This window comes from Cyprinus carpio, chromosome B12, assembly GCF_018340385.1.
Source record: "Cyprinus carpio isolate SPL01 chromosome B12, ASM1834038v1, whole genome shotgun sequence".
In the NCBI taxonomy this organism is placed as follows: Eukaryota; Metazoa; Chordata; class Actinopteri; order Cypriniformes; family Cyprinidae; genus Cyprinus; species Cyprinus carpio.
Window position 1 is genome coordinate 1,567,729 of NC_056608.1, and position 16,575 is coordinate 1,584,303.

Sequence of the window (16,575 nt, forward strand, 5' to 3'; positions counted from 1 at the left end):
TGCACATTAGAGATAGCAATATGGAAAAATTACAAAGGTGCAATGCTGTAAGCTTAGACACTGGGTAGAATTTAAGGAAACGTATATTATAGAATAAACTTATTTTAAAACCAAAAAAATAACCATATCTAGTATATTGGGAGAAATAGGAAGTACTGTAATGTAATCAGTAATCAACCATTGTGTATATGTACATTATTAACCTCAAAAACAAAAAGTATAGCCCTTGTTCTACTGATACTGACATTTTCACATTCTAGTAGATTTTCTGCAGTTAACTGAGTGTTTATCAACTATCAAAGTGTTGGGTTTGTATAAGCCTTGCTCTGTATTTTATAAAATAAATTCAGATAAAAGTAAATGCTGATAACGCTGTATTATAGTGTCCTGGTTACACTTTTATTACAGTAATAACTGTAGATATTGCATTATTGCATGCAACTAAATCTAAACCAAACCATATAGAAAGAACGAATGAATAAAAACGAATAAGCTAAATATTTAGCATTTAATTATATAAATACACTGTAACAAGGACACCTTAAAATAAAGTGTCAGATTGCTTCAAAGCAGCTTAAAAAAAACAGGACAGTGAAAAAATACAAACAAGTGTTAATAATTTAGAATTATGAAATCAGTTTCAGCTGTAAAGCAGTTTCATTTTTCAGCTCAGTTTATTGTTCTCATCTGATAATGTCACTGCAGTTAAATCAATAACACTACTAAATGTAAATAGTCTTTTGTAGGATAAAATAAAACAAACTTTTGAAGAGGAGTTGTCAGTTGCAACGTTTATTCAGAATTACATACAAATAAAAAAGGTCAGATTTGGGGTTCTCTGCTGTTTGAGTGTGTGACTGTACATACTTGGCAACGATGATCCAGAATATGAATATGTGGAATGCTTAATAAACAGACGGACAGTGAGCGCTTTATACGCAGGCGTGGAAGAGACACGGACATGTGAAGGTGATTTCAGTCATAACTGTAAGATTGCAAATCATACTGATAGAATATTTCCCCTGAATAACTAAGAGGCACTTTCTTTCACACCCAAACACAGTTTAGCAACTTGAGCAAAAATCCCAGATCACTTGCATGATGAGAGAGGGGAGGAAAAAAATAAAATAAGTGTAACCATTATGCATTTTATATTCATTCATTTTTAAATTGCATCAGCATTTAAGCAGAATGCCATAAACGGTCTGAAATAAAATTGACAAGACTGCAAATGTCATTCAGAGCCGATGTCAGTCTCCCTTCAGGTCCAATAAATATTCATGAGCGTTGATTCATATATTAGATTTACAAGGTTTGTCTGTTAGAACTGATCTAAACTGCTCCAGAATCAACCAACGTTACATTTTGTCCTTTTTATTTTTGGTTGTCGGAGCTGTAAACATTTCAACGGGAGCTCCACAGCCTTCATCTGACCCAGAGAGAGCTGAGAAATTAACATTTCAGGGGATTTATTATAATCTAGTGCTCTTCAAACGTGTCCGAATCCTGCAGCCTGTTTTCTTTGGGTCATTCTTAAACATGGGGCAAAATACCAAAAACAAAAAAATAATAATAATCCTCATTATGCAATAAAATCAAGAAAACGATTTTGAACCAAACATCTTTTTTCAGTCAGCTAAAGGTAAGAAACAAGGCCAAAATCTGCCGACAAGCTCCCAAAGGCCACAAGCAGGAGAAAATGAGATGAATCATGATCTCCTGTCATTTTTATTAGCAATACCCACTTTCATATTAGGTCATAAAAAAAGAAAGCAAAAGAAAACCATCATAACTGACTCCTTTCCTTCAACTTCAATTTTCAACAAACGCAGGATCGGATGAATCTTCAGCCCTTTTCGTGAGACGCTCATGTGACCAGACGGAAGGGTTAACGTAAGCGGATGCTCCGGAGTGGGCGTGTCCCCGGGCCGGTGGTGTCAGCCGAGGGCAGTGATTGGTTGGTGTGTTGGCTCCGCGTTCACTCGGGAGACGTGTGGTTGACGGGATGTGCGGCGCTCCGGCTCTCCTGTCAGGAGGGAACGGTTCCCTTCAGATACCACATGCCTCCTAAACTCATGCAGCACTCCTGAAGCAAACACAACACCGCTGTCAGCGGAGTCTTCATTCAGATGCACACTTTACTCAGGGTTAACACTGACCGGCACATACAGAGTACATGCTAACACTTTAATACAGGGACTAGTTGATTATTATCATGCCTATTATTAACAAACTGGCTGATTATTAGTGCTTATAAAGCACATATTCTACATCCCTATTCTAACCTTAACAACTACCTTACTAACTACTGATAAGAAGCAAATTAGGAGTTTGAGACAAAAGTGCATTCAATTACGCAGGCTGTTTAGTGTAGCATAAAAATATGCATTAATATGTATGTGTTTACTTAATTTATGTAAAAATAAGAATAAATGAAATCCATTTTATTATTATGTTTCTCTCCTTCAACTTCTGAATGTTTAATTTTGTTGTATTACTTTTTTTGATTTATTGCTTGCAATGGATTTACTTTAGTTTTATGTTTAGTTAAAAGAAAAATAAATCGAAGGCTAAAAAATGCATTTTGAAAATAAAACTTTGCTAAATTGACATGTTGCGTCACAATTCAAATATTTTAATCTTTCTATTTGTTGTTGTATGGGTGCAAAAAGTTTTTTTGGTAAAAACAACAAAAATAAAATTACACAAAAGGTGATTTATTTTTACTTGCAATTTATTTATTCGTTTTATTTTTTGATTGTCTTTGTCTAACAATATATTGGAAAAAGTACTTTTTCTGACTTTTTGTTTGTTTTTCCAAAAAGTTTTAAGTGTAAAGCAATATTTACTTAAAAAAAAAAAAAAAAAAAAAAAAAAAAAAAAGGTTGACATGTAATTGTTTAAAAATAAATAAATAAATATAATAATAATTATTTGACATGCCATTGTTTTTATAAAAAAAAAAAAAAAAAAGAGAAAAAAATCGCTATTGACAGTTTATTTTTTTAGCTGATTTATTTTTTGTAATTTGTTATTTATTTACTTTTTTTCTGACTTTTTATTTGTTTGTCTAAGACTTGTAAAATGTTTTGGAAAAATGATGAAATACTAATAGGTTATACGCCAGTTTTTAAAATAACAACAACAACTAAATAAACTAAGTATTTACAGTTAAAAAAAAATTCTAGCATGACAACTCTCTGAATGAAATATAGTAACGTCACCTTGAGCAGCCGGTCCACATCTGTTTTGGTGACGGCGTCACCGAGCTCCTGCGTGAGGCGCGTCTGGATCACGTTTCTTCTGACGCGATAGTTCTTCATGAAGATCTCGAACAGAACCTGCCGGTGCTACGGAGTAAACAACAGCATTCTCACATACTCAGAATCACAATTAACATGCACAACACTGAGAATCAGCTCTCAGAATCACCTTGTCGAAGGTCTCCCCGCTCTCCCACAGCCCAAAGACCTTCTGCTCGTCTGCCGCAGCGCTGCTCTGCGGAGGAAACTACACACACCATCACACATCAGACCTGGACGACACGAGGACGCCGCGGCATATTTAAGGTTTGAGGAACACTGTGCATGGTTTTAATCCTTTTTCATGTGGCCATTTATTCTAAGTGTTATGGTAAACGATTTCTTGAGGAAGTGAATTCAGCTCACAGTTCGGACAATTTGGAGACACGGTTACAATGCAACTAAGACACTAAAGAAATGCATTCTAACTATATTTGTAAGTTGACATCAGGACAAACGAATCAAAGAGACAGGAACACATCATTCAGAGTCTGGACTCATTTGTAAAGAGCTTTAACTCCATTAGTAGTAGTTACATAAGTGCTGTTTACCAGCTACACACACACACACACACACCCTTAATCCTATTAACTTTAAGAACAAAGGACCAGACCTGATCTTAAAATCAAACACATTAAGTTAATGAGCAGGACAGACATAGACTTTAATCAGTTAAAGCCATAAACTAACAGAAAACAGTTCACCTCTTCATAGAGGTGCTCACATCACTGACCGTATCGTCGATGGTGGAATAAGGAATAAATATATTTTTTTTTATTGTATATGTCTGATGTTGCACGACATCTGAAAAAATGAAATTATAAATGCAAAAAAATCTTTTGGCCACATGACGTGTGTGTGCTACTCTCTCCACAATTTTGATGATTTTCACCTCAGAATATTTTCTGCTATGAATATATGAGCAGATATCTCAACATAAAGAACTGAGCCTCTGCTTTATAAAATATAGAAAAAAAAAATTAATTAATTAATAATAATATATATACCGGTATATATACAGTACAGGTCAAAAGTTTGGAAACATCACTATTTTTAATGTTTTTGAAAGAAGTCTCTTCTGCTCATCAAGCCTGCATTTATTTGATCAAAAATACAGAAAAACAGTAATATTGTGAAATATTATTACAACTTAAAATAATAGTTTTCTATTTGAATATGCTTTAAAAAAATAATTTATTCCTGTGATGCAAAGCTGAATTTTCAGCATCATTACTCCAGCCTTCAGTGTCACATGTAACATCCAGTCTATCACATGATCATTTAGAAATCATTCTAATATTCTGATTTATTATGAGTGTTGGAAACAGTTCTGCTGTCTAATATATTTGATGAATAAAAGGTTAAAAAGAACTGCATTTATTCAAAATAAAAAAAAAATTATAATAATATATATTCTAATAATATATTTTCTTTACTATCACTTTTTATCAATTTAACACATCCTTGCTGAATAAAAGTATTGATTTTATTTAAAAAAAAAATAGAAAAAAAAAATACTGACCCCAAATTACTGACCAGTAGTGTATATTGTTATTACAAAATATTTATATTTTAAAAACATAGCTTCTTTTTTTTTTTTTTTTACTTTTTATTCATCAAAGTATCCTAAAAAAGTATCACATGTTCTGAAAAAATATTAAGCAGCAGAACTGTTTCCAACTTTGATAATGAATCATCATATTAGAATGATTTCTAAAGGATCATGTGATAATGATCCTAAAAATTCAGCTTTGCATCACAGAAATAAATGATAATTTAAAGTATAATAAGTTTGAAAAACAACTATTTTAAATTGTAATAATATATCACAATATTACATTTTTTTTTGTATTTTTGATCAAATAAATGCAGGCTTGATGAGCAGAAGAAACTTCTTTCAAAAATGTTTCCAAACTTTTGACCTGTACTGTGTGTGTGTGTGTGTGTGTGTGCGTGTGCGTGTGTATATATATATATATATATATATATATCACACTATATATATATATTTTTTTTTTTTAATTCTCTCTTCATGTGTTCGTGTTTTAACATCACTTGAATGCAGAAAGGTTTCATCAGAAATACATTTTGGGCAAAAAAAATTTAGAAAAATGCATTTTTATCAAACTAGTGCATTTTCAAGCAAAATACACGGATTGCCATTAAACCTCGTCTTTGGCCAAAGCGCTGTCTCTTAATTGATGAGATATCTCGTCAATGGCGGGGAGAGAGTTAATAATTGGTTCCTAAACTAAGATGTCACCAATTTATTTATGTAAAAAAATAATGGTAAAAAAATTAAAATCACTGTGATGTTAATGATGTAGCTTAGTTTTTCATCTGCTAAAATTAATAAATGTAAATATTGACAAACCATAGTGCATATTTTTTATTATTGAATCGATCTATATTGGGGTTATAATTAATATTAATATCAGTGCATCTATACTTGTTTCCAAATGCATATTTAAATTAGTTTTTTAACAAAGCACTATGAAAAGGGCCAGTACTCACAGGCACCAGGATCTGCTTGCACTGGCTCTGGAGGATGGTGTCCTGCAGCATGCGGTCCGTCACGTGACCGTACACCGAGTGCCCCGTGGGTAAACTGGCCAGATGCAGGTTAAACAGCCTCTTCACTTCACTCAGGCACAAAACATAGTGCTTCCGGAAGGTGCTCCGCACAAAGTCCTGGAGCTCCGGGGTGAAGGCGTGAGCGTGTCCGTTATGAGGGTCCGAGGCTGGAGAGGTAGAGTTGGGGTAACCGTTGATCGAGCCGTTTGTGAGCGGACCGGACGTGTCCATGGGCTCTTCAGAGTCACTCACGGGCTCCTGCTTGACCTGCACCGGGGCCGCAGATTCACCGGACGAGCCCGTGTTCCTGGACGCCTTCAGTCTCCGAGCGTCCAGCTCCCGCTGCATGACGGACTGGTTTTCTCTAGCGTTCTCCCTCGCTGATTTCACACGCTGGTCTCCGCTGATGTGCACGGGCTCTGCAGAAAACAACACTGTTTATAAGTCTGGGTTCAGCTGGTTTAGTTCGGCAAGGATGCATTAAATTGATCAAAAGTCACGTTTATAATGTTACAAAAGATTTCGATTTCAAACAAATGCTGTTATTGTGATATCTCTACTCATCAAAGGATCCGGAAAAATAGAATTCTTCACAGAGTTCCACAAAAATATTGTGCAGCACGATTGTTTTCAACATTGATGATAATCAGAAATGTTTCTTGAGCAGCAAATCATGATATTAGAATGATTTCTGAAGATCATGTGACACTGAAGACTGGAGTAATGATGCTGAAAATACAGCTGCACATCACAGAAATAAATTACACTTTAACAGATATTCACATAGACATACATTTTAAATTTGATCAAATAAATGCAGCCTCGGTGAGGAGAAGAGACTTTAAAAACATGAAGAATTCTGGTGTATGTGTGTGTGTGTGTATATATTTTACACAAATAAAAAATCAGAACATACCCATCTGAGCATCCTTTTTCGGCACAAAGTCATCTTTGGAGAAGTTAAACACTTTTTCCAACCTGCAATACAGTAGAAAAACATTGGGAGACAGATTCTCACTTCCTGTAAAGACCAAACTATGTACATATCTTTAATATTCTGTGTTATTTATCCCATTTAAGAATTAGTTCAAATGTTAATGTTGTTGTAATCCTATACAACGTAAGATAGCGGCTGCACACTTTTTTTTTTTTTAACAAGATAAAGTGTTTTGTGTTTCATAGAATACAGAATGTACAGAAAGTCATGTCATACTTGGACTGAATGCCCAGCCAAAGCATGTGCTGCCTCTGAGCCACATCAGGATGCTTTCTGACAAAATCATGATCTGTGGGCAACAGGAACTCCCAGCCTCGGTTTAATCGAGGGACAGACATCTGCTCCAGGAAGTCCTTCACGTCCTCTGGAGGAAGCTGTAGTCACAGGACAGAGAACGACATCAGAGGACGACACATATACATGTGTGTTTTATATATATATATAAGATTGCATGTGTTTTTGTGAAGTATGATCAGGCTCTGACAGTGAGAATATGAAGCAAAAACTAAATATGTCTTAGTAAGATGAGATGGAAATGATCCAAACATATAATGCAGTGATTGAGAGATGAAGAAATAAAGGCTCCTCAGAAGATGTGAGATGTTCTGGAGGCTTGTGAAGATCATTCCTCCGCTGGGGAACAGTGAAAGTAAAGCTTCTGGAAACAAACGCTCCTCAAAAGATCCTGATGATCAGATTTGAGACTCTAAAACATGATTGATGGAGAATCAAGTAAAGTCCAGTAAGAGTTCATCTGGAGATATTACTGCAGTTATTCTGACCTTTACTTGATCACAATCACTCAAGATCTGACACCAGAAGCAGCAGCTGAAGCTGGACGCTTGTACAATTAACACTTAAAGAGCTTTTACTTGATAAAATGTATGAACCAGGTTTCATGGTCAGACTATGAAGGGTGAAACATCACATCTTGTCCCTACAGCGCCATCTTCTGCTACACTCCAGCACTCACTTTAATTCAGCACACAAACCTTTATGATGGCAGTGACCTCTTTTCTCATCAGGGTCCGCTCTGAAGTGAATCTCCACATCTGAAAGTGCAATATGAAACATATTAATGAAATCAGAAAGCAACACTTTTCAGATCACCAAACATCAAAACCAGGACGCAGGAATCATATCAGGCTACGTAACCACAATATTTCACATATTTCAGCCAAAAGAGAGAAGAAAAAGATGAAAAAAAAAAAACAAAAAAAAAACTCACCCTTACGCTGCTGGATGACAAGCTATTCACTGCTCTTATTTAATCATGTAACTAGATTACAATGTTTTTTTTTTTACTTTTAATTTTTATATTTAGGGTTATGGCTACTGTAAGTACTCCTGCTATTAATTAATCTTCTCCTTTCTTTTGTTTGTATGTCTTGCTGTCCATGTGTAAACTGCATCATGTAAATTCCACTATCATAAAACTTTGCTTAATTGTAAGCAACCTTGTTCTGTTTCTATTGCAGCATGGACTTTAATATTAATTAGAGATGCAGATGACACATTAACGTGTATATAGAGAGCTAAAGGTATGTGTTATTGCATGACACAAACTGCATGAAACTCACCACAAAGTCTCGTCCGCGACAGAGCACTTCAGCAGGAACGCCGCTGTGGGAGCTGCAGGTGTTTTTGGGATACAGCACGTCACTGTCAAAGACAAAAAACACACACACAGAATTTTAGCACTTCATCTACTAACACATCACCCATGAACGCGAAACAAATGCCATCCTCACCTCTTCACGACCCAGTTGCCCTGGACGAGCAGCGCCACCTGCTGGATGCAGCGCAGCACTGCGGTGGAGTCCGTCCCTGAGGCCAGCAGCCCCATCAGATTGGCAAACGGCATCACCTTCACTACAAGCAAAAGAAAACGGTTACATAGAGACAGAAAAAATTGACAGGGGTATTTAATGCATGTTTAAAGAGGTCTGGTTTCAGCGGGGGTCCGGACGATGCTTTTAAATTTACATTTATACCAGCATAACAAAAACACATTTTGACAGTAGAAATATTGGTGCAAGTTGTTGCCATTATGTCTCACAGCTTGGTTGGAACTAGTGTTGTCACGGTAACAAAATTTCAGCATTCGGTACCGATACCAGTGAAAATCCACAGTTCTCGGTACCAATTTCGGTACCAAAGCAAAACACAAAAACATGCTAATTAAAAAATTTGACTGTACTTTCATTTAATATTTAATTTTACAGGGCTTTTGAAAACATTTTAGAGTTATTCAGCGAAGAATAACATTTAAGTTAGCTATTTAAAAAAAAAACAAAAAAAAAACACAGAACATTGTGATATGACACAATGTTAACCATTTTTTCATACTCTAAAATGCATATTTTAGATTCATAATTCATTTAAAAGCCTATTGTGTGTAACAATAGTAAATAGCATCATGTCTTGTTTTTTTAACCCTAATAAAAGTTATAGGAGCATTAAATAGTTAATAAAAAAACTTCATTCTTATGCTCATTATATTTATAGTAGTTATAATTCATTATACGATTAACTTCTCTAATAACAGCATTCATTTCAATCCGACATTCAAATTTAAATATTTAATAATATTCATAACAGAAGCGGTGTTTTCCACAGCCTTCCACTCTATTTTTGGCAGCATATATATATGCAAATTCATTCTCTGCATATATATGCCAGCAGGAGGCGCTTGTAGAGCGAGAGGGGTTTCCTCAGTAACAGCTGTAATCAGATAAGCGCTCTTTTCCTTAATTCCTCCTTTTGATGTAGTCACGTCTCAGTGCTTTTCTGAAGAGAGCGCACCTGTCGGATAGCGCATCAAGAACTGGGTTGACCGGGCGCTCGGTACCACCGGTACTTAAAAGAAACCTGGTACCGTAATGTTTTCATTTTTTTAGTACCGACTTGGTACCGAAGTACCGGGTCTTTTGACAACACTAGTTGGAACCAAGACCGGACTGCGGTCCTCTCTATTTGAGGACGCCTGAACTAGAGCATAAACCATGACACAACCCAGGCTCACCGTTCTTCATCAGCGTCTTGACTTGTTCTCCCAGAGGCAGCATGCGGAGCTGCGCCATGGAGAGCACGTTACTGGGACCCACGGGCTTGGTGCTAGAGGACGAGACGACAGCATAAGAAGAGGAAAATGGGAAAAATACACACCTCACTGCGTCCTACTGAATGTTCTTCTACTTACACTTTTTCTTCAGCCAGCGGAGGCATGAGCATGGACAGATATTCACTGAGGAGAGAACAGAAGTACTTCAGATGAACACACACTTCACAAACTGATCCTCCGGTGTTCATGAGTAAGTGACAGAAGGCACTAACCGAGGGGTTTTCACCAGTTCTGTGTTTTCTGCCGTGTCCATGGCCTGGCAGTAAAGATACTGACGCTCGTGCTCAGAACGTCCGTCCTAACGATGAATCAGAATAAGAGAGAATGAATAAATAATATAATACACTGAATGAGTTCAGATAAAATATTAGATGACATTTGTGACACTGGAACATAAAACCAGTCTGAAGTGACAATTTTTTAAATTGAGATTTATACATCATCTGGAAGCTGAATAAATAATCTTTCCATTGATGTATGGTTTGTTAGGGATGTATGATGTATAAGAGATACAACTATTTGAAAATCTGGAATCTGAGGGTGCAAAAAAATCTAAATATTGAGAAAATCATCTTTAAAGTTGTTCAGATGAAGTTCTTAGCAATGCATATTACTAATCAAAAATTACGTTTTGATATATTTACGGTCGGACATTTACAAAATATATTAATGGAACATAATCTATACTTAATATCCTAATGATTTTTGGTATAAAAGAAAAAAAATATCATTTTGATCCATACAATGTTTTTTTGGCTATTGCTACAAATATACCCCAGAGACTTAAGACTGCTTTTGTGCTCCAGGGTCACATTTCAGGTTAATATTTCAATAATTAAACATTTAACATATTCAAGTTTGCAGTTCTCTGATGTCGCTTAATGTTTACAGTTAAATATTTAATCTCTTTTGGTGATTTATTTGAATTATTTTTATAAAAGCTGAACATCTTGAACAAAAATTACACAGCATTGCGATTATTATACAATATTGTGATTTGAACTGTGATATAAACATTTCACTTTTTGTTTCAAACATTAGCAGTATTTTTTTAAATTTATTATTAATAATAATGCTATTATTATCATCATTCACTGTAATTGTATTGTACTTTAATAAAATCAAATCTTTGATAACATTATCACATATTGAAAACCAAACATTACATGAAGTCCCAGAGATTTAATGCTAATGTTTCAATAATTTGCCAGTTAATGCTCACATAACATGCAATTACAAAGCTTTAAAAAAAAAAAAAAAAACACAATTTTTTAGCATCATCATTATTAATAATAAGAAATATTATAACAATAAAGCTATTGTTACTGTTATAAATTACAACTACACTGTAAAATAATAAAAATATTTCATAATATAATCTTTTTTTGTATTTTACACTACAAGTTCTAATGTTAAAATGTATATGTCTGAAGTTCTTCACTTTCAAACACTGAGACGGCACTTTTACTATGATTTCAGGAGCAAAGTCAAAGTGATTTCTGAGCAGTAAAAACGATGCAAATGTAATGCTTTTGTTTGATGTGATTTACATTGTGTTTGGACGCGTCAGTCAAGTGCTGCGGTGGGTCACATGATCACACACACCTTTACACCGTGGTAATGCAGGTGAACCCAGGGCTCTTCAGCCTGTTTCTTCTGCAGGAACTCGTAGGACTGGATGCGGCGCTGACGGGCCTGTTCTGACTCGGGCCGGGAAAACCTCACCTGGTTAAAGGGCGAGTAAACAACAAGAACAATGAGCACGGGCTCAAACACAGATCATGACTCAGCACTTTGTTCTGTACTTTCCAAAAAAGAAAACTGCATGAAGTCTTACAGTGACTTGTTTAACATCATCTTCTGCCTCATCCTGAGAAGAGTCTCCAGCTGCAGACGGACACACTCATTAGTTCATCTTAATAATGTGAGAATCCCACCAGATTCAATTATTCAGTTTTCCGGTCTGGTTTTCATGAGAGCACCTTTAGATCCGGTTTGTGCTCACACTGCACATAGTTTGACCCGTTAAATATAACTATAAAAATAAAATAATCAATAATAGTAACAATAGTGTTATTGCACTTTTTTTAAAAAAATACTTTTGTTTGTATTTTTGAATAAAATACAATTGTTTTAAAAATACACTTAAACAATACAATACTAATTATTATATTTTTATTTATTTAAATCTTTTTTTTTTTGCTTTTTTAATTTTTGTATGAATTTTCAACATTTTCAACTATAAAAATAAAAATCAATAATAGTAACAATAGTATTATTGCACTTTCAGTTTGTTTGTTTTTTAATACTTTTGTTTGTATTTTTGAATAAAAATACAATTGTTTTAAAATACACAAACAAAACATATTATTTATTATTTTAATATGAATTTAACATTTTCAAACCTAAAATCAGCAAGCTTTTATTTTGGCGGGTTGCTGGCATACGTATATGCGTTGATATATTGTATCTATATATCTACCAAATGTTTCTATATATTTTTTTTTCTTCCCTGCATTGTTTTAAAACTATTTCTGGTTTTTAAAATAATTTTCTATTCTGACTTGTGTACTTCTCTGTTAAATTTTATTAAATTACTATTCTGTTAAATTATATTATTTTTTTATTTAGAGTTGAAATCATATGTATGGTTATGTGTGACAAATAAAATATATTTTAAACCGTGTTATTGTAGTACCACTGCCATGCGATAATATTTATGAACCAGTTTTTATTTTTTTTATTAAGTTTGTTTTAGTAACTTTGTTGTGTCTTTCCTTTTTTTAAATATACATCTATATAGTGTTTATTAATTTTAATTCAGTTTTAGTTATTTTCGTACATGAAGTTAAACTAAATCAAAATGAGAGATGTTGCCTTGGAAACTAGACGAAATAATAAATTTGCATTTAAGTTGATTTCATGCAATGTTCGTGTTTCTTTCAATGGTGATAATTTTTCTGATTTAAAAAAAAAAAGTGTTTCATAGATAATCTTCATTTGCCCTCTAAGATCAAATCTAGACCGGACACACCAGAAGTGACCCGAAAAACACCCCGCACCTTCATTGGCCGCCTCTCTCTCTCTATGTTTAGTATCAGCTTTATCAAGGTAGGTGAAGCTGGGTCTCATCTGAAGGATTCCCTGCAGTGGAGTGAGATGAAGCTCTCCTGCAACCAAAACATCAAGAACAGATCGTCACAGCATGCATGCTAACTGCTCATCCTCCACGGGAACGCCCCGCTGCAAAAACAAACCTTTGTGAAACACAGCCGCAGCGTAGCGGGACGTGTTCGTGGTCGCCTGGATCGAGGAGAACGCCTGCTTGTCCATCATCTTCCTGTAAGCAGAAGGAGAAGATTCAAACTACGAACGGCAGAGCTTTGCTGTAAAGATCAGAAAGGCTTGTGCTCCTCACGTCGAGTAGACGCTGGGGTCCTCTGAGGACGTGCCGTCCACATTGAGCGCGATCTGCTCGCCTTTGCTGCGGCAGTAGTTCGGACTCATGGTGTCCATGGCCACCTCCAGCTCAACCTGGACGCAGGGAGGAAGAACGTGAGCTCTGTGTGTTTAACAGGAGATGCTTCAGAAGCCAGCGGTGGACACCAGCTTACCTTCTGCTGCTTGGGTTTAATCCTGGCCGCCAAATGAGTCACATTATCATAGCTCATAGAAGCAGGACGCACTGGATACTGGAGAGGAAAAGGTTTTTTCAACAGTGACTATATAAGTTATCCAGCTAGTGATATTATCTGCCGTGACCTTAGTATTACAGCCTTGCCTACAGATGAGCAAATTCTTGATGAGAAAAACAATACAGATTAAGATCAGTGTGATTTTGTGGCAGTAAAGCTTTTACTACTAAAAATGCATCACTGTATAAATAAAATGCATCACTGTTTACACAAAAATATTGTGCAGCACAACTGTTTTCAACATTGATAATAATCAGAAAATGTTTTTTGAGCTGCAAATCATCATATTAGAATGTCACATGATCTTCAGAAATCACTGAAGACTGGAGTAATGATGCTAAAAAAATTCAGCTGCGCATCACAGAAATAAATTACAGTTTAACAGATATTCACATAGAAAACAGTTATTTTAAATTGTAATAATATTTCACAATATTACTGATTTTACTGTATTTTCTGATCAAATAAATGCAGAGTTGGAGAGCAAAAAAGACTACTTTAAAATTACCGACCCCAAATTTATCATTGGCTATCATTAAGCTCCAATACATAAATCTTAACAGCTCTGATATCAGATAACCACCAGCTATAACCTTCCTCTGTACGAAATACAGTGTGTGTCATTCTCACCTGGAACAAATACAGCTTCTCCACGAGACTTCTGGCCAGATACACGTCAATCTAACAAGAGAGAGAGCAGTACGAGTGATACAGATGCTGAAAACAACAATAACTCTGCAGTCTGATCCTCCTGGAGAAGATGTGTTCACGTCTACCTCTTGTATAATTGGATCATCATCATCTCCGCTGGCCATGATGAAGACCGGAGGAGGAACCACTGCCAGTGGACTTCAAACCTACAAACATACATATAAGTCTGTGTGTACATTTATATTATATGTATATATATATACACACACACACAAACATTGTATTTTAAGTGTTATAATAAAGACTTCTTACTTCATAAATCACAGTTTTGGCTGTTTGTGCTATAATTATTAACCCCTTAACTGTCACCGTCCCACCTGTGGGACGCTTGGCACTCTTTTTTTTTTTTTTTTGTCCTTTTTCTCTATAAAATCTTTAAGTAATTATCATAAATGATATATCATTTGAAAGCTTAGAAGCCCTAAGATTCATCCTGTGAAAACCATTTTGAAATCGGACATTGCGTTACTATGGAAATGGTACTTTAAAATCTTTTGGCGGTCTCCTCCCTCTTAGTGGGCGGAGTCAAGTGTCATATTACAAAAATGCATTACGGTCTTTTAGAATCAAAACTTTTTATAATCTTGGCAAACAAACATATCATTGGAAAGGTCTGGGTCTCAGGATTCCATATTTGGTGGTTATTTTGAGTATTGAAGTGAAATTGACAGAGAAATCTAGAGAAAAATTCATTAAACAAAATTCAAAGTAGTTTTGCTGGCTCCCGGTGGCTGTTCGTGGTATGACACCCTAAATAAAATCTCATAGGAACCTCAATTTTTTTCATATCAACTTCAAATTTGGAACATAACTTATTTAGACACAAGGCTTTAATTTTATACCAGTTTTAGAGTAAAACCTGTTATGTAAAATATTTATAATAAATAAAATATAATTAATATAGCACATTTTATTTACAGTACATTTAAACTTCTATAACTTTTTGATACTTATTTTTTTTTTTTTAAATTCCACTTTTGCCAAAATCTGCTAATTTTCTTCTTTAAAAAGAGACCAACCTTTAGGTTTATATTCCAAAGTGTTCATAAATTACAACAATTTAAGTTTGGATAGCGCACTTTAATGCCTATTTTAAAAAATGGGGGGTGACAGTTAAAGGGTTAATTACTAAAGCATTGTCATTGTGTAGAAAAGGGGCTTCAGTAACACATGCAAGTTACCATACACACGTTTGTGTAATCTAATCATCTGTAACCGATAATCAATCACTGTTTGTCGTGATAATTAGCAGACAACTCTGGTTTAGAGAATGAAGCAAGGCGTGCAACACGATACTGACAGCCAGCAGTTTTATAACACATACGATCACACATTAAATATAACAGTAAGACAGTTAAGTACAGATAAATAAAGTAGAGATGAAGGGAATGTGCACCGAGCCACATGCTAAGATGAGCTAGCATCCCTCCACAGATAAACATAACGACACACCGCGTGCACAACGCCGCTAATTCATACCATTCGCGGTCTGTGTATGTTTATATACATGTTTTTATATGTATGTAACTTTTAATACGACACTGTGGCTGCCTGCTTGTTCTGAACACGTCTGACACACACTTACCGAGGCCTCGCGGATCCACTGAAATAATCAACAGAAGCCTGACGCTGAGGTTGCGATCTGAGATGTGCGTCAGCAGACGTGCGCGTCCCCGCTCCGAACCCGGCGGTAGTCGAGTTGTGCTGGAGTTCTTCAGCTGGACTTTGTGAGGATCTCTGTGTGTGTGTGGATCGTGTCGATGAGAGAAGACGCTGCTGCCATGTTGCTGCTGATCGCAGTCACTCAAACACGTGGGGAGGAGCTGTGCGTGCTCGCCATATCCCAGCATGCACCGCGGCCGCGTCACAAAACCAGCGCGGTGACACTAGGGAGCGCGCGAGAGCACCGTCTATGTAGGGAGCATGTCTTTTTTTTTTTTAAGTCCAACGCCAATTTGATATTAGCCTGCATTTAAAGTTAAGTTAACATATTTGAATAATATTAATTATTGCGAATGTGTAATTAAATACGCGACAAATACACGGGGTTTCAATAGAAATGACGATAGAATTTAGTTTATGATGCTTGTGAGTAGGCTACATTCAGCAGCAACACTTTAACCGTATTTCAAAGACAACAGAAGAAATTATGAAATCATAAGTCCAGATAAT

The 16,575-nt window shown here is 35.5% G+C and overlaps 1 protein-coding gene across 1 annotated transcript; it reads right to left on the reverse strand.

Moving 5' to 3' along the window:
* Positions 1 to 763: 763 nt before the first annotated feature.
* polr3e (polymerase (RNA) III (DNA directed) polypeptide E) lies at positions 764 to 16,272 on the reverse strand. Its single transcript, XM_042734919.1, has 21 exons — positions 15,989 to 16,272; positions 14,469 to 14,549; positions 14,323 to 14,373; positions 13,612 to 13,689; positions 13,416 to 13,531; positions 13,255 to 13,337; positions 13,060 to 13,167; positions 11,835 to 11,884; positions 11,603 to 11,722; positions 10,210 to 10,295; positions 10,076 to 10,120; positions 9,899 to 9,990; positions 8,625 to 8,745; positions 8,454 to 8,535; positions 7,866 to 7,925; positions 7,090 to 7,247; positions 6,793 to 6,854; positions 5,817 to 6,295; positions 3,433 to 3,510; positions 3,225 to 3,350; positions 764 to 2,086 (listed from the first exon to the last, which is right to left on the reverse strand). Exons 2-21 carry the CDS (start codon positions 14,505 to 14,507, stop codon positions 2,030 to 2,032), a joined length of 2,091 nt encoding a protein of 696 aa, XP_042590853.1. The 5' UTR covers positions 14,508 to 14,549; positions 15,989 to 16,272; the 3' UTR covers positions 764 to 2,029.
* Between the last annotated feature and the right edge of the window lie 303 nt (positions 16,273 to 16,575).

Bases quoted from the DNA above. Each gene is read 5' to 3' on its own strand.
- polr3e (XM_042734919.1), bottom strand. From the start codon at position 14,507: ATGGCCAGCGGAGATGATGATGATCCAATTATACAAGAG. The intron at 13,690-14,322 runs GTGAGAATGACA...TTTCCTCTCCAG, and splicing joins AGAAGCTGTATTTGTTCCAG to TATCCAGTGCGTCCTGCTTC. The intron at 11,723-11,834 runs GTAAGACTTCAT...CCCTTTAACCAG, and splicing joins ATGATGTTAAACAAGTCACT to GTGAGGTTTTCCCGGCCCGA.